At 40.9% G+C, this 26,785-nt stretch overlaps 1 protein-coding gene across 8 annotated transcripts in view; it reads right to left on the bottom strand.

Moving 5' to 3' along the window:
- The window catches only part of tpk1 (thiamin pyrophosphokinase 1), a 137,097-nt gene that overhangs the window by 55,032 nt on the left and 55,280 nt on the right, over window positions 1-26,785 (bottom strand). For 7 of the 8 annotated variants that reach the window (XM_042345934.1, XM_042345938.1, XM_007907613.2 and 4 more), the window contains 2 exon segments: window positions 24,340-24,486; window positions 8,606-8,717 (listed from right to left, as the gene is read on the bottom strand). In XM_042345934.1, coding sequence (XP_042201868.1) covers window positions 8,606-8,717; window positions 24,340-24,486 — 259 coding nt within the window. 8 annotated transcript variants of the gene reach the window in all.

The following is a 26,785-nucleotide window of genomic DNA, read 5'->3' as shown; positions in this document are numbered from 1 at the left end:
AGAACACACTGTAAAGTGAATTGACTGTAAATTTGTGGGCGAACGCGGCAGCCAATTGCGCACAGCAATGTCCCACAAACAGTCGTAGATTGAAAATGCCAATTTTATTATTGTTTTTGGTTTTGGAGGGATTATTATTAGGCGTGTGGAGTAAGGAAACTTGCCCAAGGTTTTGCCCTCTGCCTGGAAATGAACTCAAGTCTCTCGCTTGCAAAGCGAGTGCTCTAACCACTGAGCTACAGGACTCCACAAGTCAAGTAATGCTTGATGGGACACTGGTTGAGTTAAGCCAGCATCAAAGTTTTAGATGCTGCTAAAACTGAAAGGCTGCTCACCATGACTGGAAACAACAATTGGAGCGCCGAAATATTCAAACACAATCTTTATGCCAAAACTGGGATGATGTGGAGGGGAAGGAGTCGTTTGCATCTCACCAGCTTTAACACAATAGGTAAGATAATAACATAATCATAATAATAAGTCAATGAGACGTCTCAAAGCGCTTCACAGGGTACACAGTAGTGAACTGACTGTATTTTATGGGTGAAAGATCTAAAAGATCTAAAGGAGAGATTTATGAAAGGTTAGGATAGAGGAGTAAATATCAGTTTGAAACAAAAATACTTATGAATAAGAGTGAAACATATCCTATTAAATAAAACAAGAAAAAGGTGAAAAATATGAAGAATCAGGAATAGAGGAGGGAAAGCAGAACAAATGCATATTGTGAGTTAGAAATTCATGCGTAGAATTTCAATTATGGCAAAGGAGAACTGACTGTTTAAAATAGTGTATCCTGTGTTTCCATGCAATATAAATTGCCATGTTCTGTTTTGATAACTGTTGCACAATAAATAATGGCTAAGTAACGGCAAAGGAGATAGATACCATGCAGGCACAGTATGCTTACAGGTGTACAAAAAAGTGACAAACAATAAAAAAGGATATAGCTCATTCAGACTTTCAAATCATCTCTTTTCTGAAACTTCTCTTTTCAAAAAGGTCAAGTCCAGCCGGTTTGGACAAGCAATAGATGATAACACTGACCTTTAATTTTCTACCATCTGGTTAGAATCATGCCACAACTGAAGCATGACTGAATACCAGTGACAAACAACACGTCATTCAAAGGTACTGTAATTTGTATTAAACTGACAATTTTGCTTAGAAAGACCACAAAGATGACATTTGTGAAACAATACAGAAGTGGTTTATTTTGTTCCTAACCTGCAGGGTAATTGACTTGATGCTGACATTGGACCCAGAAAGTGGTGAATGCCATACTCTACAGTATAGACAAGCTTCATCTTGATTACTAAAAGCCGTCAAAAAATGAAAAACAAATCTTTTAAATGTACAAATTCATATTTGTCAGGAAAGCACGTGCCAAACTTGTGAATGTTGCAATGAATCAAAGATAATATTGGATAATTATTCTTTAGACGTTAGGGTCTAACAATGCAGCAGTTTATAATAATAATAATAATCCTTGCATTTGACATAGCGCTTTTCATGTCGGGAGGACGTCCCAAAGCGCTTCACAGAAGACACTGTAAAGTGAATTGACTGCATATTTGTGGGCGAACGCGGCAGCCAATTGGATAGGACTTCTAAATCCTGTAAACAGATGGGTCTCCCACTGACCCACTGTAAAATCTCTCTGATGGCTGTCTCATTTCTGGTGTCTGTGAAACCAGATTGCAGTCTAATGAGGCTCCCAGGAAGAGATTAGGTCAGTGCAGAACCCCAGCGAGTTAGTGTGAAATACACCAATATGTGCAGGGTTCCATATTTAGAAACCTTTATATGACTCTCTGCGTATTCGACCCCAAATACTTTTGTATTTCATAATCAACAGCACCGACTTGCATTTATTATAGCGCATTTTACACAGGAAAATATCTGAGTGCTTCACAAAGATAGAGTTGGATGCTCAGAAAGGGGAAATAGAGGAGCTAAGGGGCAGGTGACCATCAGCAAAGTCGGAGAGATTGGTTCAGATTCTCTCTCTTTGTTGACCTCTCTGTCGTTTTTTATACTGCTGCTCACTCCATTCTCCTCGATCATCTCTACTCCCTCATCCATCTCTATGGGACTGCACTCTCATGATTCTACTTCTACTTGACCCACTGCCTTCACTTGGTTTACTCCAACAGTTTCTCCTCCTGCCCTCAAACGTCACCTGTGGGGAACACCTCAGGGCTCTATCTTCGGGTCACAACAACAACAACAACAACAAGATTCCATTTATAAAGCGCCTTTCACGTCAGGAGGACGTCCCAAGGCGCTGCACAGTTGGGTCATGACCCGAGCAGGGGGAAATGGTCAGGGTGAGGGAAGGGAGGGAGCGAGGAGGGGGGAAATGGTCAGGGTGAGAGGAGGGAAGGGAGGGAGCGAGGAGGGGGGAAATGGTCAGGGTGAGGGGAGGGAAGGGAGGGAGCGAGGAGGGGGAAGAGAGTCGAGAGGGAGTTGAAGGCTCGGTCAAAGAGAAAGGTTTTGAGACCGGCCTTGAAGGAGGAAAGGGAGGAGGCGGCGAAGGCACTGGGGGATGGAGTTCCAGAGCCTCGGGGCTGAGAGGCTGAAGGCCCGACCACCGATGGTAGGGCGGTTGGGGCGGGGGATGTGGAGCAGACCGGAGCCAGAGGAACGGAGGGTACGGGCAGGTAGGTAGGGGGATAGTAGGTTGGAGAGGTAGGAGGGAGCAAGGCCGTGAATGGCCTTGTAGGTGAGGATGAGGATCTTGAAATCAATCCTCTGGGGGATGGGGAGCCAGTGGAGGCGAGCGAGGGTGGGAGTGATGTGGTCGCGAAGCCTGGTGCGGGAGAGTACACGAGCTGCAGAGTCCTTCCTTTTCCTCATCTACAGGGTGACCAAAAAGTCATGATAACTACCCTATTTTCTTAAAAAAAATCGTAATTTCTTTAAGAATTATTAGACATTACAATGGTATCATGACTCCATGACACTCTCTGCCTTTCCCCAACTCCACAACATTTCTTGGCCAATGTCTCACACCGCAGGCCGTCGAGACTCTCATCCACGTGTTCATCACAACCAGGCTCGACCACGCAAACTCCCTGCTTGTCGGCCTCCCCAATTCCTCCCTCCACAGGCTCCAGATCATTCAGAACTCTGCAGCCTGTGTCCTCTCCTGCACCAGGCTCTGTGACCCTATCACCCCCATCCTCGCCCGACTCCACTGACTTTCCATCACACAGAGGATACAGTTCAAGATCCTGGTCCTCACCTTTAAAGCACGCTACGGCCTTGCTCCCCCCCTACTTCTGTGACCGCCTAACCCCCTACCAACTTGTCCGCTCAGGGGACTGCTTCACGTCCCCCGCCTTGCCCGCCCCACCATTGGCGGGTGGGCCTTTAGCCTCTCTAGAACTCCATCCCACAGTCCCTCCGCCTTGCCCCCTCCCTTGCCTCCTTCAAGACCCGTCTCAAGACCCTCCTCTTCGACTGTGCCTTTGGTCACCTTCCTATCTTTACCCCCATCCCCCGCCCTCCATCCCTCCTGATCTCAACCACCGGGTGCGGATTCCTGACTGTCCAGGGCCTTGGGACGTCTTCCTGATATGAAAGGGGCTATACAAATGTAATTTGTTGTTATTTTTGGTCATCCTGTATATATTCCCTCTTAGCAACATCATTCACAGATACAGTGTTAACTTCCACATCTGTGTGGGTGACACACAAATCTACTTTCTCACTTCTACTTACAGTTGCAGGTTCACTGATGTTTTGCCAACTTGCCTGTTAGACATCAAAGGCCTAGATGGGCATCAATTTCTTTCAACTTAACAAGGCGATGACGGAAGCCATTCTTCTCAGCTCACACCTACATCTCCTCACTTCCGACTCTGAATTCCCCAACCTCCCCTGGCCTATTTCTCAAACTCACCGAGCAACCCTGTCATTCGGTTCCATCCTCAGCTCTCCTACTTCCTCACATTTGGTCACTGGCCTAAAGCTCTTTTCTTCACCTTCGCCACTTTGTCCTCCTCCGACTCTATCTCACACCAGAGGAGCCGTATGGCATGTGGTGTAGTCTCAGCTGAAAGCCTGGAGAAAGAATCTCTGATACCTTTGATGTATACAATGTGTTGTTTGTGGGCTTATTCCTGTCAAGAGGCATTTTCCCCCATTTGAATAATTATCAAACACATACAATCTCCCAAACAATAATTTATACATAATTTATACGAGAATTTGCATCTCACCAGTGGGGGATATCAGAACCCAAAATCCATTAAAAATCATTTCACATATTACGATTCTTGCCAGAAGCTTTTACAAAGTACAGATACCGCTCTCAAAAACTTACTCCTAGATTTGTTATAAACGTTGCAGTAACTTAAATATTCGAATTACGTAAAGAGTAATTAAAAAAGAGGCTCAGAGGGGAATTTCAGTAAATATTTATGCACGAATAAAAGTTTACTCAATGGCTAACAAAAAATGAGTAAGCCTATGCAACGTGTGATTGAGTTATAAAGCTCTTTTTCACAAATCAGAAAATGCCATCGGCAGTGCCTGAAGTTGGGCAAAAATAGTGACATATAAAATAAATAATAATCTTTGCATTTGATATAGTGCATTTTCATATAGAGAATACTTCTCATAGCGCTTCATAGGATTTACTGTGCAGTGTAGTGACTGTATTTTGTAGATGGCAGCTGCCAAATTGCCGAAACAATGTCCCACAAACCACCATGAAGGGAATAACCAATTTTATTTTGGGGACTGTTAGCCAGGACACCTGGAGAAACGTCATTCTCTTTTTGAATAGTGCCATGGGATCTTTAACATCCGCATGGTCTGCCAATAGTCTGCCAACACTCACTGCCAATAATAATAATAATCCTTGAATTTGATATAGCACCTTAACATGTCTTTGAGACGTCTCAAAGCACTTGACAGGATTTACTGTGAAATTGAGTGACTGTATATTTGTAGGCAAACGTGGCAGCACAATTGCACGCAGCAATGTCCTACAAACAGCCATGTAACAAATGACCAATTTTATTTGGAGGAATGTTGACAAGGACACCAGGAGAAACCCTTTTCTTTTCGCATAGTGCTACAGGATCTTTAATGTCCATCTGAACAGGGAGACAGAACCCCGGCTTAACGTCTCACTTAAGTGCAAATTCAAAGCATTAATGAGGGAGAAGAGAATAAGGGGCTATTGCAGAAGGGTAGGGAAAGATAAGTAGGGGTGGAGGCTCATGTGGAGCATAAATACCCTCAAATAAATACTAGTTGGACCGAATGACCTGTAATTCCAAGACAGTATTGTAATTCTGCCTTAGTCCCGCTAGTTTAGTAAAATGAACTGTACCAGAAGAAATCATGCTTAACAAACGCAAATATAGACAGTGATAAACTGTATGTGCCCACTCAGTCAGATGTGCTTTTTCTTCAACTGGAACCAAAGAACCTCTTTCCCCCCATATTTTTAAATACCTTGCACAGCTTATGTGGAGGGTGTCCAAGCTGTTAGTTGATGTTCATATCCGGAAACAGACACCAGAAACAATTAGCACTGCAGATGCCACTTATAATGTGTCATTTGGACCAAGAAGCATGTGTTCCCTTTTGATATCTAAATTTATTGTGTTGGAAAAATATGAATTTGCTTAAGAATGGATTTATTCTGTGATTAGAATCTGTTAGAACACTTTAAGTCATGTCCTGGAGAGCTAATTTTCTTCAGTTGAACGTCAACAAGACCGAGACTCTCCTGATTGGCTCCGTCAGAGCCTCCTCACCTCAGGCGCTGACAGCATCACCATCCATGGTTGCACACTCCACCTTGATAAGCCAGTCTGGAACCTTTAGGTCTTGTTTGACCCTCAACTGTCCTTTCTATCCCACATCTGCACCATGACCCGCTCTGCCTTCCCCCACCTCGACAACATTATCCAGTTCTGCCACTGACTCACACCACAGGCCACTGAAACCCTCATACATGCTTTCATTACATCGAGGCTTGCAAACTCATTGCTTGTCGGCCTCCCCAACTCCTCCCTCCATAGACTGCAGATCATCCAGAACTCTGCAGCCCACGTCTTCTCCTGCACTAGCTACCGTGACACTATCACTCCCATCCTCGCCCGACTCCACTGGCTTCCCATTACACAGAGGATACAGTTCAAGATCCTGATCCTTATCTTCAAAGCCGTCCATGGTCTTGCTACCCCCATCTCTGCGACCTCCGACTCCAGCCTGCTTCACGTCCCCCGCCTCGCTCGCCCCATTATTGGAGAGCGGTCCTTCTGCCACTCTGCCCCTACACTCTAGAACTCCATCCCGCGGTCCTTCCGCCTCGCACCCCCCCTTGCCTCCTTCAAGACCCATCTCAAGACCCTCCTCTTCGACTGCGCTTTTGATCACCCTCTTCCCCCCCTACTCTCCCCCCTCCCTGACCCCGACCCCCAGCTCGGATCCATAATTCTGTCTATCCAGCGCCTTGGGACGTCCTCCTGACGGTGAAAGGCACTTTACAAATGTAATTTTGTTGCTGTTTAAAGTTGAGATATTACATTCAGTGCACAATATCTATGAGTATTTCTGGGTGAGATCCAGACCATAAAGCTATTTTAGTGTGTCAAACTTAATGAAAATGTTAAAAGGAGCCTTTTAATTTAGTGATTTTTTTACCCCCACAAATGTTGCTTAACCATTCAGAGACTGCCCATGGGGAATTATCAGTCAATCTACATCAGTTCTTCCATCTGTTGCCCAACAATTTTATGCCAGTTTTCAAAATCTTCCAAAGCTTTACAAATGTCTATTTCAATTAGAAGTGTGCAGAAATTGCTGCCCAATTTTAACAGCCATTTAATTCCATTAAAAAAAACATAAATCTCTATAGTGATTGCAACACTATCAACAGCCACCTGCTAAGCAATTCGTTGCCACTATATTTGGAGTGGTCTCAGTTCAACTTCACACATTTGGGGAGGGGGAATGTCTTTCAAGACACAAGCAGAAGAGAATTAACTAAAGGTAAAACCACTCAGTGAGGTACTTGTGCAGCTATTGGCCTTCTTGATAGGGTCATGTCTACACTTCTAAGACTATGAACAATGATCACAAAATCACAAAAGTGGTTAGAATGAAGAAAGCCCTTCTGCGCATTTGATTTGATCCTTTCAGACTACCCACATTCTTCCCATCACATCATCAAGCTGTTATATAAACGAGTCCAGCATCCGGGCTCAACCACCTTTCTGGTAACCTATTCCAGTTGTAATGAAATACTTGCTAGTATCTGCCCTGAAACTGCAATTCTAAACTTATGTCTTCTTTTTCTACTGTCTTGGTGGATCCAAAAGTATTGTTCCCAATTAAAATGTCATATACCTCTATAAGGGTGTCAGCACGGCTCAGTTAGTTTCACTCTTGGCTCTGAAGATTGTGGGTTCAAGCCTCATGTTGGGATTTTGAATTGAGCACGCTGCATTGGAGCTGGCTTCCTTCGGATGAGAGGTTTAACCTGAACAGGTAGGCTTAAACCCACGTTTAAACCTGCCTGTTCGGGTGGATACTAAAGATCCCATGATACTAATTGAAAAGAGAAGGGAGTATCGCCCAGTGTCCTGGCCAGCAATCTCCCAAAATAAAATGAATCATTCACTTCATGACTGTCTGTGGGACATTGTTGTGTGCAAATTGGCTGCCACATTTGCAAACCAAATACATTGTCATTACACTTCACAGTATATCCTGTGAACGCTTTGAAACATCCTCCCGACATGAAAAGTGCTACATCAAATATAAGGTCTGTGTTTTGAGGCAGAACCTAATATTGAACATGAGTAGAAAGCCTGATATCCACATGCAAGTGTCCGCATTTTGGGTATGGAAGCAGTGCAGATAATGGGTAAAATACAAATTGACTACAATGTTAACCAATAACATGAACTCATACTGTCACTGTGTACAACACTTAAGTTGCATAGAATAATAATAATAATAATCCTTGCATTTGATATAGCGCTTTTCACTGAATCAGCTTACAGTGACTGTGTCCAACACTTAAGTTGCACAGAAAGCCGTAAGACAGCTGTTAGAACAACTTCTACTCTTCCATATCATACAGGCTACTTGCCAACTTTTGCAGTTCCCTCGATAAAAATGTGGAGCCTTCTATGCTATGTACATTGCTCTGAAGCTCCATGAATGCTGTTCTTTAATTTACATTGCCATTGTATAAAGCAAGCTGAGCTGGACATCATAAGCTCTATCACCAGTCAAGATCAAATCACTTTATACACAGCATCTCGGCTGGAGGCTGAGAATCTCACTTATCTAAAGCAAGCAAGGACAAGTACCAAGCAGTCCCAAGATTCGTATTTGTGATACTTACTTGGGAGTCAAGTCCTTAATTACCTTTTTCAGCTACAGGGCAAACTCCCTAGAAATACTTATTGAAACTGCTCCGCAGTGAATGTGGAAAAACTCTGCAATACTAAAACTCTTGAATCTTGCAAACAATCAATCACAATAGTTCTCCTTGTATATTTATAATGAATAAATGCACCCCAAACTATGTCATGCCACATCTAACTGTAAAGTCATTGATTGTACTCACTCAGATTCCACTTGAGACCAGTAGTTGTCACTCTCTTACATGGAGCTCCCACTGGAATGAGTCCACACCATTTACCTTCCAGCCCTGTGTCTACATGTAGTCTGTGGTGGCCCTACGAGGAACAGAACACATTTGTTTATTTGCCGTCAAACAAGAATATAAAGACAGCATTACAAATTTAGCTTGTGTCACATTGATGCAGTATTCCGTTTAAAGAAATGTATATGTCAAGTGAATTGTGATGTTAAAGAACAATTATTGATTTTCTGTGGACAATTGTTTTTAACTCTTCTCTGCAGTCCATACAATGAAAGCTTTCAAAATAGTAAAAACATTCAGAAGTTTGAATGCCCTTCAATGCTGCACACTTATTAACCCAAACATCTCTTTTGTTGATATGCAATAACCCAAATAATTACTTGGCTGCAACCAGTTACTTGTTTACATAATCAGTGACTTAGTTATCAAATTCAATTTACTGCCACAGCGTGTTTATAAAAATGCAAACAAATGGCATTGTATTATGTTCATGTCAAGCTGCCAAACAATACAGTGTTTATCGTGTTATATCAATACTCAGTGCTAGTAGAAACTCGTGTCCTAACATGTTTTCCTTGAATGAGAGTACTTCTGAGATAATTTTAACAATTTTGACCATTTTCTTTCCGTCTAAATATAACTGCTTATTTGAAAACCTGTTTCGCTTTTGGTCAACCTGGTATTTGACACATGCAGAAACCCATCTCCGTGCTTAAGAGTACTCAAACAAGACTGAAAGATTTGTTTATCAAATAGCTATTTATATGTCCTGACCAGCAATCTTCCAGAGAAATTTCTATTTGTAGAATCTGCTCTATGCAAATTATCTGCCACATTTGCCTACAATGCAGTGACAATGCTTGACAGCATTTGTGAAATTTGATGTTACACTCGCTATATCGAATTCAAGGATTGCTATTATTATTTAATTCCCCTTGAATTTGACACAATTTGCCTCCCCCACCTCCATGGTGTATATTTCATATATTCCCCACTCTCTCTTTAAAGCAGTATAGTCTGATATATATGTTCACCTCATGCCTTGTGAGCTGGAGTCCATGTCCCCAAATGTCTTCTAATTTGTTTTGCCAATGCTAAATGTTCAATTAGGGTTGAGTCTATCTTTCCCTGTAGAATCTTGAATACTTCCATAAGATTTCCCTTGTACCTTCATTAATGTGAATATTCACAGCTTCCCTATCGCCTCACCACAACTCAGATGACTTATTCCAGTTACTGCATTTTATTTTAATTACCAGGCAAGCCTAGTGTATTAACGCAGCAATTCAAGAAGGCACAGAATAAACAATGGGCATTTAGCCCATCAGCTCTTGTCCACAGATCATGCACTATCATGCACGGTAATCCTCCTGACGTAAAAGACGATATACAAATATAATTTTGTAGTATCTGACACACAATCCTGAGTGAAGGCCACTATATAAATGAAAGTTGTTGTAGCCACATTTGTTTCATTTCTTGAAGGGTACATCTGCAAAATGTCATCCTGCTCCCCCATCAACAACCCCAGACTGTCGAGCAAAATTCCACAAGTACCTATTTACAATTTCACCTCTGTTGAAGCCTGATCTGTATAATTTACATTTACTTTTTACTTTTTTATAAATTTGTAATTTTGTCAGCTACTCTTCTGGTTAATAGGATGCAGCCAGCAGTGACATTTTGTTCTCAACATCTTTTACAACACCTTGTAGAAACCTTCCCTCGACCCATCACAGCTATCTAGCTATCGGCCCATCTCAAATCTCCCCTTCCTGTCTCTTTGAGAGAGCCATTGCCTCCCAGCTTCCCTCTCCTCTCCCTCCCTCCATGTACCCCTCCAATTGGATTTCCGTGCTGCCCACAGGCCACAGCACGGAAACTGCTCTGGTCAAGGTCACAAACGACATCCTGACCATATGCGACCAGGGTTCCCTCTACCTCCTCGTCCTCCTCGACTTCTCGCCGCCTTTGACACCGTGGACCACTCAATCCTCCCACCTCGACCTTCAAGGTTCTGTCCTTGACTGGTTCAGGTCCTACCTTTCACACCGCCTCCACTTCATAGTGACAAACGGCTTCTCCTCCAGCCCCTGCATGGTGTTGTGCGGTGTTCCTCAGGGCTCTGTCCTCGGTCCCCTTCTCTTCACCCTCTACATGCTCCCCCTTGATGATATCATCCGCAGACATGGGGTAAATTTCCACATGTATGCGGATGACACCCAACTCTACCTCCCTGCCTCCACCCTGAACTCCAGGATCACTGGTGTCCTGACCGACTGCCTGTCTGACATCAAGTCCTGAACGAGGGACAATTTTCTCCAACTGAACATCAGCAAGACCGAGGCCCTTCTGATTGGCTCGTGCCAGCGCTTCCGCATCTCCCCGGTTGCACACTCAATCTCACTAAACCAGTCAGGAACCTGGGTATCTTGTTTGACCCTGAACTGTACTTTCTGCTCCACATCCGCTCCATAACCGACACTGCCTACCACCACCCCCACAACATTGCCGGACTCCGCCATGGCCTCACCCCTCAGGCTGCCAAAACCCTCACCCACGCATTCGTCACATTAAGGCTCAATTATGGGAACTCCCTCTTCATCGGCCGTCCCAACTCTTCCCTTCACAAGCTGCAGATCATCCAAAACCCTGCAGCTCGTGTACTCTCACGCACCAGGCTCCATGACCCCATCACTCGCACCCTCGCCCGACTTCACTGGCTCCCCATCCCCCAGAGGATCGAGTTCAAGATCCTCGTCCTCACCTTTAAGGCCATCCATGGCCTTGCCCCCTCCTACCTCTCTGACCTGCTGACTCCCTACCAACCTGCCCCCTCCCTCCATTCAGGGGGCTCCGGTCTGCTCCATGTCTCCCGCCCGATCCACCCTACCATCGGTGGCCAAGCTTTCAGCCTCTCTGTCCCCACACTCTGGAACTCCATCCCACGGTCCCTTCTCCTCGCTTCCTCCCTTGCCTCCTTCAAGGCTGTTCTCAAGACCTTTCTCTTCGACCGTGCCTTTGATCTCCCTCCCACCTCTCTGCCTTCCCTCAGCTCTACACCACCCCTCCCCCATGCTCGGGCACCGATACCTGACTGTTCAGCGCCTTGAGACCTCCCGATGTGAAAGGCGCTCTATTAATGTAATTTTGTTGTTGTTGTTATACAGAATAAAAAATAGAATGTTGTAAAGATATTTAAATTCATCAAAAATACTGCACAGTGAACACGATTCAGCTTGTGTTCCAGTCAGTTCCCAGAAAAAGATTTCACATGTCTATTATAGACCTTTGAGGATGGCAAAAGTGTATGAATCTCCACTTTTTCAGTAAATGTGGCTGGTAAGCAAGCATTGTTAAGATGTCAGCCTGGCTCAATTGGTAGCAATCTTGGCTCCGAGTCAAAAGTTTGTGGGTTCTAGCCCCACATTGGGAATTTGAACTGACAGTCTAGGCTGACACTCCAATGCAGGCTGGAGGTGTGTGACATTGCTGGAGGTGCTATCCTTCAAAAGAAGCATTAAAGCAAAGTCTTTATGTTGAGTTTAAAGATTATTTAGAAATTGCTGCTCTGGCCAATAATCTCCCAAATATAATTGTGACTTACTTTATTGACGATTTATGAGGTGCAAATGGAGATGAAACAAGCAGGCACTTAAAGATGTTAAAATGGCAGCCATGTTCAGCCTTGTTCCTCAGTGTAAATAAAACCCCATTATTTTATTCCTCCTCTAGACTGCATAATTAAATATTTCTCAGGCTGGCCCATAGTTTCAGTGTAACTTAGGTGCAGTTATGTCTTGACTTCAATTGTAGCTGTATTAATGGAACCACTCCCAAGAGGTGGGCATGTATTGATTTTCTTTGCAACCAACACACACTCTGCCTTTAATTATCTTCACTTTAACACCGCGACTTCTGTGCTTGTCAGTCTATTTTCTTCTCAGTGAAAAGAGCTGGCTTTATTAATCTCTTCTCAATCAGAAGAATATAGTGGCAGGACGAGTGAGTGCCCAAATCATAGTCTGTGCATGCCTTGCGTGGAGGTCTCGACAGAGATGCAAATAGACTGTGCAACTTTACAGTTTCTTCACGCGGAGCTGGCACTATACTGGCAAATTCAATGTACCATGTAGCCCCCATTACAACGCATTCACTACAGCATGAATTTTCTTATAAAGTGTTTGCACTGTGCACACCCCCAATTCACTACCCATGTATGTATATATTTTGTATGTATATATTTTCCCTGGGTCATCTCCTGGAAAGCACACAGTCTCACAAGAGTTTGACAAGGAAGAGAGTTCTCATTAGACAAAAAGTCTCATGAATTTGGGTCCCACACAATGGATTTCTCGCAGAAAATGACACAAAGCCTTTTCTAGTACCACTGCAGCAATGACGCACTCATTTTAACACCAATATAGAGGAGGTTATAACCTTATAAAAGGAGGATAAGTAAACCCTGACCGTTTGACCAGGGTAATTTGGCTGGAATTGAAGGTTAGACAACGGATAATAATGATCATTGCCATTGACATAGGGGGCTGATATTGCACTCATTCAGTAACTTTTTGTGTGATAGCCTTGCTCTCAGAAGGTTGGGGGCTCAAGGCCCATTTCGGGACTTAGGACTTATACAGTCTAAGCTGAGGTGCCATCTTTCGGCTGAGACGTTAAAATGAAGCCCCCTCTGCCTGTTCAGGTCGATGTTAACAATCCTATAGCATTATTTAGAAAGAGAAGGGAGGTTTGCCTGGTGTCATGCAATCATGCAAATACAATTGCTCATTCACTTCATAGCTGTTTATGGGGCATTGCTGCATGCAAAGTGGCTGTTACGTTCGCCCAGAAAACAGATAGTCACAGCACTTTACAGTATATCCTGTGAAGCTCTTTCGGACAGTCACCTGACATGGGAAGTGCTATAACAAATGCAAAGATTATTATTAATATATTATTATAACTAGTCTATAAAGTCAGGAGACTTTGGCTCCAAGGTGATCTAAGGTCATTGCCAGGGACTTGCAAGTCAACGTGACATGCGTAGTTTTCCCTGAAGAAAACATGGCTTAAGTCGTGAGATGCCAGGAATTCTAGCGCTTTCCCGATGAGTCCTATTTGACTCCACAATGTGCTACCAGCAGAATTTAAAATATCTTTGAGCAGGGCTTGTTCTTTCTTATCTGTCTGCAACAATATATTTATCGCCTCAAGCTACTTTATTTTTCTTTGACATCTTCAAATTTGATTAACTTTAGCCATGATCAGAGCAAAGAATCTCTAGGAAGTGTCAAATTTGAATCATCCCTTCTCCTCTGTATAAGTCTGTAAGTATTCTATGCCTTTCTTTGGTCTCATAATTCATAATTATCACAAATGCATGGACTCCAGCTCAGAAGAGGGGTAGTGAATAGACAGTTCAAAGAGTGCAGAAGATCTGGAATAGACTTAGAATAGACTACCCAGGAAGATGGTGGAGACATTCTGTGTCAGCAAATTAAAGAGAGAATTAGGTAGCTATTTAATTAATTCACGTGCTTTGAATGGCATGCTTTGCTGTTTTAGCTTGTTACCAGCAGTACCCAATGCCCACTCTGGGGTCCCCAAGTCTTGGCTCTTGCCAAACTGCGCCTAATACTTTCCAGAATTAGGTAAGAACGACAAAATTACATTTGTATAGCACCTTTCACATTGGGAGGATGTCCCAATGCACTGAAGCAGGATACGTCCCTCCAAGGGAGAGAGTGCGCATTCAATTCCAATGATCTATCTCTGGAATCTCCATGTATAGGTGTGATGCATGGAGCTCTGTTTGGCTTGGACAGTCTTAAGCACAATGATGAGTTTCTGCATATGTCAGACATCTGGCTGACCAAAACAAAATTGTGAATTCAATTGAAGGGTAGGAGAAAGAGTAGTACTTTGGATGTAGCTAGGGTAATAATCCCTCCAAAAATAATAATATGGTCGGTCAATCCACAACTGTTTGTGGGACACCGCAATTGGTTGCCACATTTCGCCCACAAAATATGCAAAATATGCATAATATTCTGTAAAGCGCTTTGAGACGTCTTGAAGACGTGATAAGGCACTTTATCAAATGCAAGGATTATTACATTTAATGTTTATATGTGTCTTTCACATAGGGAGAACGTCCCAAGGAGCTGGACAGTCCAGGGTATGCACCCGAGCTGGTGGTGGAGTGCCGGAGGGGGTGGGGGCAAGGGGATGGGGATGGGAAAATTACCAAAGGTGCGGTCAAAGAGGAAGCTCTTGAGGCGGATCTTGAAGGAGGCAAGGGAAGTGGAGAGTTGTAGGGTCTCTGGGATGGAGTTCCAGAGTGTGGGTAGAAAGGCTTAAAGCGTAATCCCCAATGGTGAGGCGGATAGAGTGAGGGATGTGAAGCAGACCGGGCTGGTAGTGTTTGAGGAGGTCACAGAGGTAGGGCAGTCCTAATTACCTGCCCTTTCCCATACAGCTGATCTGTTTTTATTTTGTCAAGCTTTCTTAAAACACTTTCTGCTTTAGGTTAAATGCTCAACAAAATTGCACTCAAAACTCTTATTGCAATAAAAAAATAACTTTACACAATTAATTGTGAATGAATAATCTAAAAAAGTACCTTATAATGATCAACAAATATTTACACTTAATTTCTATGTATGAGTTAAACAGTACTCGTCAGGAAAGCGATGAAATTTCTGGTATATCACAACTTAAGTCATATTTTCTGCAGGGAAAGCCATAACGTTGACTTGCAAATCTTTGGCTATGACCTTAGATCACCTTGGAGCCAGAGTCTCCTCAGTCGGTGTACCAGTACACACAATTCATTGGAGAAAGCTCAGTTCACACTGTAAGGTGCGTTTTGCAGGGTTACATGTTAGTTCACTATCACCTTCCTAACAGGTGTTTTCTCAACCTTAGTGTGATAAGGATGGTGGTTTACAGAATACTTGGGAAGAATGTTACACCTGATTGGGTAATAACAAGTTAAGTTAATTCTAAATATTACTCTTCAAAAATGGAAACTACTCGAATTCTAGAATTTGGGCATTTGACATTTTTATGGCATGTACTTTGAAGATACTCACAGAATTACATGCCCCTGAGAATCCTCAAGGAAATGAGTGACACCACAGATAATGCTCATGTTTCAACAACAACAAAATTACATTTGTATAGCTCCTTTCACGTCGGGAGGATGTCCTAAGGCGCTGGATATTTTCATATTTTTAAGTGCTCCACTAACACTGAAGCTACGCCCACGGACAAAGCTAGCAACCAATATCCTAATGCTCAAAAGTCTAGTAAGACTCAATCTGGAAATGTTGGGCCAATACTGAAAACACACTACTGATGGAACTCGGAATACCTAGACTAGTGCAAATGTTCAGAGGGCTGCTTCTTGATGGCTTCACTATCCTGCAGGGGTGCTATGTAAATGCAAGTTATAAATTAACTGGAAAGGTTCGAGCTGATTGGAGTGGGAATGTGAGCTGAGAACCAACTGTGAGAGAATTAAATCTTGAACACATAAGGGAGGCATTGAAGTCTAAACACGGAGAATCACAAAGAGGGACCTGTATTAGAAAAAGAATGCACTGTGTTCAAGGGAGGAAGATAGAAATTGACTTTATAACGATTACTTTGCAGCATTTGCAAAATGTTGTTTAACATACGTGCTATATCAAATACAAGGATTATCATTATACGTTTGCTGGGAGAAGAGGGCAACAGTGAAATAATAATTTAAATTGGAGTTACTTTTTTNGTAATTATTTACTGGAAAATGTCAATACTGAATTGAATTCAAACGGAAATTCCACTTTTACAGATCAATTTTCAGCTGTTCATAAGGGCACACTGTTGCAAAAGTAATGGCTGAGAACCAACATTTCAAAATCTGTAAAATACGTTTTAATGTGTTCTTAAAATTGTAAAACATTACAATCCCATGGAAATATCTATATTTTAATATGGTGGGTTTCTACTTCAACCAAAATTATAACAAACTCGATGATAATTGTTCCACTTGATGATTTTGGTGTTTCATGGGGATGTTACCTGCATTACAATTTTTATTTTTGGTCAGCTAGGAGTCTGACACATGCAGAAACCCATCAATGTTCTTGAGAGCATCCAAACCAAGCTGAAAATCCCATCTCTACATTGAAATCCCACAGATATATTGTTGGAATTGAATGTACACTCTCTCCCTGGAGGGATGCATCCTGCTTACCTAATTCCGGAGAGTATTAGGCACAGGTTGGCAAGAGCCAAGGGAACCCTGAGTGTGAGTTGGGGTACTGCTAGAGTCAAACCAGCTAAAACTTTGTTGTTGAAGGTGTTAATTGAAAGAGCATTAGCTGTTTTTTTTGGTGGGAGTGTTTAACATATTCACAGATAAGTTTCATATGACAATAACTTTGTTGTAATCTATAAACCTTGCTTGAGGCTTGCTAATTTTACTTTTAAATCTGTGCTCACAGTGTAAACCAACTAACCTGCTTACCTTTACATCATCTATTATCTCTCAGCATTTTAAAGGCTGGCATCTTGTTTCTGTTCAATTTTGTTTTCCCAAATGAAAATGTATTTAGCCATGCTAGTTTCTCACAACGACAATGTCCTGTTTTGAAGATAGATACTTCTATATAGATTAAATTTTCCAAATATGAAATCATTATTCCATCTAGGGTTGAGTAACTTACAACAATTAAAGTCAAATGCCCTTCAGATGTTTCCAAATATGCTTGTAGATAGAAACTTCACATTGCCTGGAAACATTCAGCGATTGATCAATAACACTTACATAATTTTCTTTCTCCACCTTCCTTAACGGATCCCTTTTGTATAAGCTACAACAACCAACAATTTATGCACTTTTCTGCTGCAATGCAAATTTTTAAAATCAATTTTCTTAACAATCTAGATCTCCCTGAATGCTGCTTATCTTCCTTAAATTTGTCATTTGCTCTCACAGCCAGGCGTCATCTGCAAGTTTCATAATAATGTAATGGAAGAAGTTCTCTCCTACAAACCATCTGCAAGTTGAATGAATAGTTGGCAATCCAGAATGAACCCCATCACATCTTCACTAGTTGCTGCCACAGACAAAGCTTTCTCCACTCATCATCAGCTTCAACCTTCTAACTGATTTTCCATTCATGTCCTGAGCCATAGTAATCTTCTGAAAATCTAAGCATAATTGTATCTAGTGGGTCGCTCTCGTACACTAGTTTAGTTGCATCCTCAAAAAATTCCAGTGGAGTTGTATTGCTTCTAAGCCCTAGCTAAATACTTCTTGTGATTTTTGTGCCCTTTTGGTAGACATTGACACCACCTTGCATAATTCTCTCATGCACTTTCCATAAATCAATGATTATTTCTTGATTTATGACATAAATCAAGAAATATTTAATCAAGAAGTTATTTGTTGGCCAACCGTTAAGACAAGCCACTACTGATGTTGGATAACAACTCAGTGCAATTACTACATTTATTGCTCCTTTCATCCGTTTTCTTTTGTTCTTTCCAAACTCCAAACACATAGGCCAACAAGCTCCCTTTCCTTCCTCACTGTGTTGAAATTATCCTTCCTCCTACAATGAACAGCCTTTTAAAATCCAAGTTTGGTGTCGCTTAATCAGTACTTCTTGATTGTTCTCCTTTTCTCAGCTATTCGTTTGTGTTTTGATAATTATACACAATGATACGGCACAGAACTAGCTCAGCTGGCTCAACCAGGCAGTGCTGGACTTTATACTTCACATGAGCCCCCAACCCTCTTATTGCCCTCTCCTATATCACTCTATTCTCTTCTCCCTCATGTACGCAACAAGTTTTCTCTTAAATGCACTGATGATATTTGCTTTGCCACAGCTTTCTGCAGCGGGTTTCATATTCTCACCACCCTCTGCATGACAAAGTTCCTTCTAAATGGCCTATTAGATCTACTACCAACTATTTTATATGTATGCCCTCTACGTTTGGATTCACTGACAAGTGGAAATAGTCTATCAATATCCACCTTATTGAATCCATTTATAATTTAAACACCTCTATCGGGAGTGTACTGCTGCTTCATAAGCCTTACTGTTTTATCTCCGCTGGGAACATAGGAACAGAAGGAGGCTATACAGCACATTGGGCTAGCTTCTTGAGTTCATTAGATCAAGGGAGATATTTTGATCCCATTTCCCTGTCTTTTCTTTATATCCCCTTCCCCTAACCCCTAAAAAAATACATTGCGCCACCAGTGTTGAGAAACTTACTACAAGCCCAGGTTAATGTACTATAATATCACAAGACGTCAGCAGTCAGTAAGTCAAGTTGCCTGTCTTTGTTAAAAGTAACTCAATTTGCAGCAAAATGCTGCCACTGTCATTTCAAAACTTATTTCGCTCGGTAGGAGGCTAAACAGCAGTTTATCTCCATTCCCCATCACAGCTGCATGTGTGCTGATACAAGTGCCTCCAAATTATCCCACAATTTCCCCCACGGAATCCATTGAACTGGGCAAGTGTCTCACGTACATGGGTTTCAATGGGGAATTTACATTGGAGGTGCATTTGTTGTTGGCCCCGCACTTTTTTACAGCTCCACTGGTCCATGTTCCTGAAAGTACCACATGCTTCATGTTAGGTTTTCATTTTTTTTAAAAAACAAAGGAACATAACAGGATTTATTTGGATTTATTTGGTTAAATTGCCCGTTGAACCGTGAAAACCCTACTTCATAACTAGATCATTTCAAAAGTGGAATTCTTGCAGCATGATGTGATCTACTTGTCGTTACTGAAACTAGTCTCCATGTGAATGCCTCAGTTTTCTCATTAATGGATCCTGTTAAGAAATACCAGCAATTGGGTCCCAAAGTTGCATCCATCAACTATAATATTATACAATGTCACTTTGAATCAATGATTATTCCATTGACTTTATATAATTCTTCCTTATTCAAATGTATTAATCATGACACTGCATCCCACGACGTATTTCTAAAAATCTTCTACATTAATTATTTTTCTACATTAATCATAAGTGTCTGTAGGTCTGAGTCTGACATGAGGGCTAAGTTTGCAACAATTTAAGAAAAGGAAGTACTGAACCCAATGTGGAACGTGCTGTCTACTGGGCAATTTCAAATTAATCAGCCATGACCAACAGCAACACTGCAAACAATTACTGCATGCTTGAAAGAACTGTTCTTCATGGGCCCATTTTTATCTATAAAACAGAGTATCTACATTTTGGATGCAAAATTGCACTTCACTCTGTGGATATCTCAGTAATGAGGACATCGTAGCCTCACTTTTCCTTTTCAAAATGAGGCTGCTTCTTTTAAATGGATGGTGAACAAAATCCCAAGTTCACCAATGAGGACACTTCATTAAGAAGGGAAAAATAGGCCAGTCTGTTGACTACATTTGATATAGCGCCTTATCACGTCGTCGAGACATCTCAAAGCGTTTCATAGAATATATGCAAAGTGACTGTATATTTTGTGGGAGAAACGCGGCAGCCAATTGCGCACAGCAGTGTCCCACAAACAGTCGTGGATTGAGTGACCAAATTATTATTTTTTTTTCTTGAGGTATTACTATCAGGCATATGGAGTAAGGAAATTTACCCAAGGTTTTGCCCTGCCGGGAATCACTTGCAAGGTGAGTGCTCTAACCACTGAGCTACAGGTCTCCTAATAGCAAGTTTCCATCACTACTGTTGACTCTTTCGCTGCAAAAGTTCATTGCCAACATTTGAGGTTCAAAATCAATTAGGGTCTTAATCTTAAAATTAATCTTACTGTTTTAACATTTAAAGATGTATGAGAATTTTTAAAAATTCTTACTTAAATTCCATCTTTATTTGGAAGCCAGTTTTCCGCAGATCTTGAAAACACCTGAAGAAAACCGGCATCCACATTAAGATGGAAATTAATAATTTCCAAACTTCTGCTCAATATTAATTTTTAAGGCATTGGTCTTAAATCTAACACAATGAGGAATTGTCTACCTCTTCTTTTAGAAATGAATCCCAAAATGGAAATAGACATAATTTGTCTCTGATTGCAAGTGATCATCACAGACTGATAGATGCATCTTATCCTCCCCCATCCACTTTGGTTTGCCAGCAAACAATTCAATCAGATGACAATAACCAAAATGCATACACAGACAAGATCTAGGCAAATCTAGCGACTGTATCTGAGCAGGGTAGTGAACAGCATGTTTGGGAAGGAGACTGAGTGGCTGACAACTCGAGAAGTATAGTTTGAGTGCTGGGTGGGGGGTGAAATGGTGGAACTATCTCAAGAATGGACTTGATGGGTCTCTGGGCCTTTTTATAAATCTATGTATCTACGTTTGAAACAAACCAAAAAAATGACAGTAGATGTGGACTAATAAGAGGAAATGTTAAATAGAAGTTGGATCAGCACCTGAATGTGAAAGTCAAGCTTATATTGTGGCTGCAACTGCCTCTTAATCTGAAAACAGTGATTGGAATTTCTCTTTCAGAAGCTGATCGACTGGCAGCACATTTCCCAGCATTTTCTGTTTTATTTCAGATTTGCATATCATACAGTGCCTTTCCCCCCACTTGCCATCTCTACTAGTAGCAGTCACTGGAAGCAAGGATTCCTTCTACTCAGCTTCTGTTTATCCTGGAAGCAAAAGCCCTAACAAGGAGGGTGGTCCTAGCTGGACATACCCGACACACTCTCTGGGGTTCCCAACCCTTGTCTGTGCCTTTTGTTCTCTGGAATTAGATAAGCAGGGTGTGTCCCTCCAAGGAAGGAGTATACATTCCATTCCAGACACAGGGAAATATTTATGTTTAGGTGGCATACACATGTGGACCTCTCAGCATGATGATGGATTTCCACAGGTGTCATAAACACAGCTGACCAGAAAAAACAACTGACGTCACCTCCGATTTGAGTTACGTCGGGATTCCACTGCATTAAAAGCATTTTTTTTCTTTTTTAAAATAAGACTTTTAACAATTTTGAAAAGCAGGAGGATTGAGTGGATACTTTCTGGATGTGTACAGGCTGACAATTCCTCCCATATGCTGAACCTGGGATTTAACTATGTGTAAACAGATCTGCAGTACCCAAATCAAAGGTCTTAACTGCACAGACATTTACATACAAACTCATTCACTACACTTTACAGTAAAAATCTTGGGAAGAAGTTTGAAATGTTTTGACAAGGTGATAAGATGTATGTATGTGTGTGTATGTATATATGTATGCATGCATGATGTATGTATGCATGTATTTGTGTGCATGTATAGAATATGAGTTCGACCCAGATTTGTCCAACTACACAACTTGTACAACATTTTACCCTTGCACTTTCAAAGGAATGTACATGGGACACTGCTTGTGAAAATTGGCAGTGGTGTATGTCTACAAACACACAGCCACTACATTTTACAATAAAAATCTTGGGAAGCAATTTGAAATGTTTTGACGAGGTGAATAGATGTCAAATGTAATATATCAAGGACAATGACTATTATTAATTATTATAATATAATAATCCTTGCATTTGATATTGCGCCTTATCACTCGTTAAGACATCTCAAAGCACTTTGATAATATAATTATTAATATATGTGAAGGTAAAACTGAATGAAAACTGGATGATCTTCAACAAAGCTCTTATGTTACAACAACTCAATACTGCTTAATTCAGAATAATTCATGTAATTTAAAAGTTAGTAACATAATTACTCCTAATGGCATGAATTCAATAAACTGTTAAAATCAAACTGGCTCAATACTTTTCTTTCTAAGCAGTGTAAATTGACTTGTACTTTTTAAAACGTAATGAAAATCTACTCATCAGTTCTATTCAATATAATTGTATATATCTATACACACCACAGTATTTCCATCTTTCATAAGACTGAGCATCCATACACGCATAAAATTGAATTTAACAGAAGCGCTGTGCTCTGAAATGATAAAAGCAGTTACTTTATCCTTTGATGCCCTTTATAATTTTGAAATGTGCTTTTGCAACAATTATTTTCTGTAACTTTCTACCACTGGAGAATATTGACTAGTACCAGGGAGCTATGCATTCCTTAATTCACTGTCTATTCTGAACAGAGAATTAACTTATTTTTAGGAAAGAGGCCGAGTAGGATTTTAACACTTGATCAAAGTATTTCTACAAAGTATTTCTTATGCTTAACTGTAAATTTACTGAAATTTAACAATGTAAATATGTTGATAATAGTATGGGGACAAACAGTGCCACTTTGAATGTTTTTTTTTACAATTGCTCCCAACAAGTATGTAAAGACAAATGTGCACGCAATAAATTGTTGCCTATGTTGATTCGCAATAATTTGATTAAAATGTCCACGTGACATTATTATTCTTCAAATTGCTATAAAAGTGTCATTGATAACAATTGTACCCTTGCATTAATTTAACTTGCAATCTATGTTCAGCTCCCCAGCTTTAGCAGCACAATCACATCCAAGGTTGTAAATAACCAATAAATGCTTATCAAAAAAACTCCTACGCCTTAATTCCCACATTTCATCGCCGAATGATGCCAGACTGGCCAATTACACACTGATTCACAATTCCTTTTCACCCAGAACCACCAGCAACAGCAGAATATTGTTCTTGAGTCAGAAACATCAGTAAAGTACTGAATGTATAAAACCAAACTGTAGTAGACAAAATAAAAAAATCCTAACAATGAGTTGAGTGTAAATGCTATCTTGTGATTCAAATGACACTTCAATGACCCACTTTATGAATAGTTATATCATTTTTTTTAAAAAAAGGTGAAATTAGAGGTGTTTTCTAAAACGTTCAATATGATATTACATTGAATACATTCTGAATTGCCCCAAATTTTGCCCCATTTTATATAATGCAATGCTCAGTGTCCGACCGGCCCCGCCCCACGACCTGTCTGCACCATTTCAGGGACATTGTCATATGGCAAATTTCCAATACAAGGCCTGCTTCAATCTGCCATCCTGGTGGTATCATTTGAGAGCGGTAGTAGAGGAAAACAACTCAATTCAGTAGCTATCTCTTTTAACTGCACTTGTGCCAATCATCGTTTGTGTATTGTTTCAGCCCGTTGAGGGTGGGAGGGGAGAGTGGGGTGACTGCAGCAGTAAATGGATTCCCTACACAACAAACACAAGTGCTAGAACATTTGTGCCACAATAAATGCACAAGTCTTCCAGCACTTGTGCCATTTACTGTTCGTGTTTAATTTAACATTTATTTAACCCCCCTAAACATTGCGTAAAGATTATGGGGAACAGACAGCCAGCAACAACAACATGCTGCGCTGATTAACATCAAACAAGAACTGGATAAGTATCTGTTTGACTACATTATTTGAAGGGTTTGCCTTAAGTGTGACGGTGATAGATACTCCACCAGATGGAAAGCTTTGGCACTGCGTCTCAAGAGACAAACTTGGAGGCAAGAAGGGTAGATTTCAGCAGTAGAAATGTGTGGATAGGTGAAGAATGTAGTAATTTTGCTTCATTCATGATGATGTTCAGGAAGTGAATCCATGCAGTCAATAGTAGGGTTAGTTTAGTGGTTTATGGAAGGAGCTTGCTTGATTGGCCAAGTTCCTGATGGAGCCAATTTTAGTTACTTTTAAGACCAACTTGCTGCAATGGTTTAATACTTACAGGCTGTAGTAAGCAGGCCAGTGATGTGTCCTGAATGATGATAACTGGTAGAGCAGTCATCTTTGCGGCATGAAAGAGCGTCTCTATACTGGCCATGGTCTGATCAAAACGTCCTCCAAGTCCACCGAGAATAACAATGACATCAACCTATCAACAGAAATGACAGCTGCTTCCATTAATGTTTTCTACATTTCCCCTGCCCTTTTCATCTTCGCTTCAAAACATAAAGACCCAACATTAATAAAAAAAAGGTCAAGACCTTAATTTATGACTCCAGCTTATTGTTCTCAATGGAGAATGATAGGAGCAATTAGATTCAAATTGAAGCTTCTTTGAGATTTCAAAAGCACCACATCTATAATAACTGTGGAGCCCTTGACTGATTAATGTAATGCTATCATCTAACATTTGAATGCATTATAGTAGGAATAAGTATTCCTCTGAGGTAAATCAATCTGTAGGTGTCTGTGGTTTTGATGTGAGTGTAGTTATTTATTTTCTGTGGAAAAACTGTGGTGTCCCACAGGGAATGGTAAAACTGCTTTTGATGACACCACAGTGCAAAAAATATTTAACACAGATGAAGCTCATCAACTACATTTAATATAATACATTACATGAATAAAGCCTCACATGAATATCCAAGCTTAGTAAAAGAGTCACAATTTGATTTTGATTCCGAAATAGAAGAAAGGATGGAGTTAAGCCATTTCTATGAAACACATTTATAAAGAATTTGCTTTTCACAACCTGTTTTCACAGTGACACATACATTTTGTAAGTTTTAATTTAAATCTTTAAACTTTATTGTAGGTTATTGCACGGTTTACTGTAAATGACAAGCAATCACAGTGGATCAATGCAGTGTGCACTTTCGCTTACAAACTCCTACAAGGTCACAAGGAATTAATTTTTGAAAAATGCAATGGGATGTGAAGCATGCAAATATCAAAATGCCTCAACTGCCTCACCAAACCCTATCTCAGAGACAATCTGCAGCCCTTCTGCCCCAGCAATTCAGCAAACACTAGCCAGCGTCACTTACCCCACTGGCGGGTAAGTCATCATCAGTCATTCTGCCCCAACCTTTGCAACTCCATCCTGTAGTCCATCTGCCATGCTCCTCCCTCCCTGCCTACAAACATCACCTGAAGATCCATCTCTTCTAACATGCGTATGGAGCCAGCTCAGGTCCAAGGAGACCCCACTTACCTTCCAACCAAGGAGGATAGTCACAAGTTGCTATTGCCTTCTGCAGTTAACTTTTATTTTAAAGCAGTGAAACGATTAAACTATTCTGATGTATAATCCTTTCTCATATTAATGGTTTTCCTTGTCTTCCTGCCCATATCTGTATGCAAGTTTTTTTTGTAGGAAAGTGCAAGAATTTCAAGAGATGAGGTATCGCTTAAATTATATTTAACAGCGAGTTGAGGTACAATTGAATGAACTACACTGCAATTAATACCACTTTGACTCACACCTATTATATATTCTCTAGTGACTGCCACCAAGGGAAATAGTGGAAAGAAAATTCTTTCAAGGTTACAGAATTTTCTAGTTGTCTGGTGATTATTTGTTAAATCAGATTGCATTTGCTATTCCTCCAAAACCCTAGGTACATTTTACACAGGAGTAAAATTTATTAGAATTGTGGCTGAGCTTATCATTGTGGTCAGTTTGATCCCAGGGGAAATTTACTACTGTCCATCCTTCTGTGTATGTAACTTGAAAGGCATTAGATTTTCACCGAATATCATAATTTAATTGTTCTCAGGAGTTACTGTAAAATCAAATATTATGATGGCCACAGTCCTTGAATGCTACCTTAAACGTCTCTTAATGAGTTTCCATTAACGTTAATAAGGATTTTTTTCCCTCTCATTGGGCACTTATAATGCAATTGGAAAAATACTTGAGGAAAAGTTATGTTAAAGGTCAAGAAAATGGAATTAAGAGAAAAAATGATGGTCTTTGGAGAGTATCCAGAGCAGTAGGGTTCAGTACATAATTCTCTGCTGAGTTGATGCCCGCTGCGTTTGAAATATTACCTCCTTCGAAGCTCTTGGCCAGTAAAGTTTCAGGCCGTTTCTCTCCTTCAAGATTGAATAGGTGCTGTTAGAACTAAATTTAATGCTAGAGTTGTGCTGCTCTGTCTAATGGCGTTTAATCTCAAAAGTGAATATCCTTCCTTATCACTGATCTGTCAGTTTCTGAAGTTGAAAGAACTGACTTTTCAATGATAAAAGTAGTTTTAAAGCCTCCACAGGGATTTAACAATGTTTCCACCAGAAGGAAAAGACTGAGTCGGCCTCACATTTCAGTCTCAGATTGAACTTTTGAACACGTTTTAAAAATCTAACGAACTGTCAGTGAAGATGGATGTTTTTCACGTGCTCTCTTATTGAAACACTCCTTTCTCTTTTCCCAATTCTCACACAATGGT

Source organism: Callorhinchus milii, unplaced genomic scaffold, assembly GCF_018977255.1.
Source record: "Callorhinchus milii isolate IMCB2004 unplaced genomic scaffold, IMCB_Cmil_1.0 Scaffold2, whole genome shotgun sequence".
Lineage (NCBI taxonomy): Eukaryota > Metazoa > Chordata > Chondrichthyes > Chimaeriformes > Callorhinchidae > Callorhinchus > Callorhinchus milii.
Note: the sequence above shows the minus strand (reverse complement) of the source record. Positions and strands in the feature narration are given on the sequence as shown.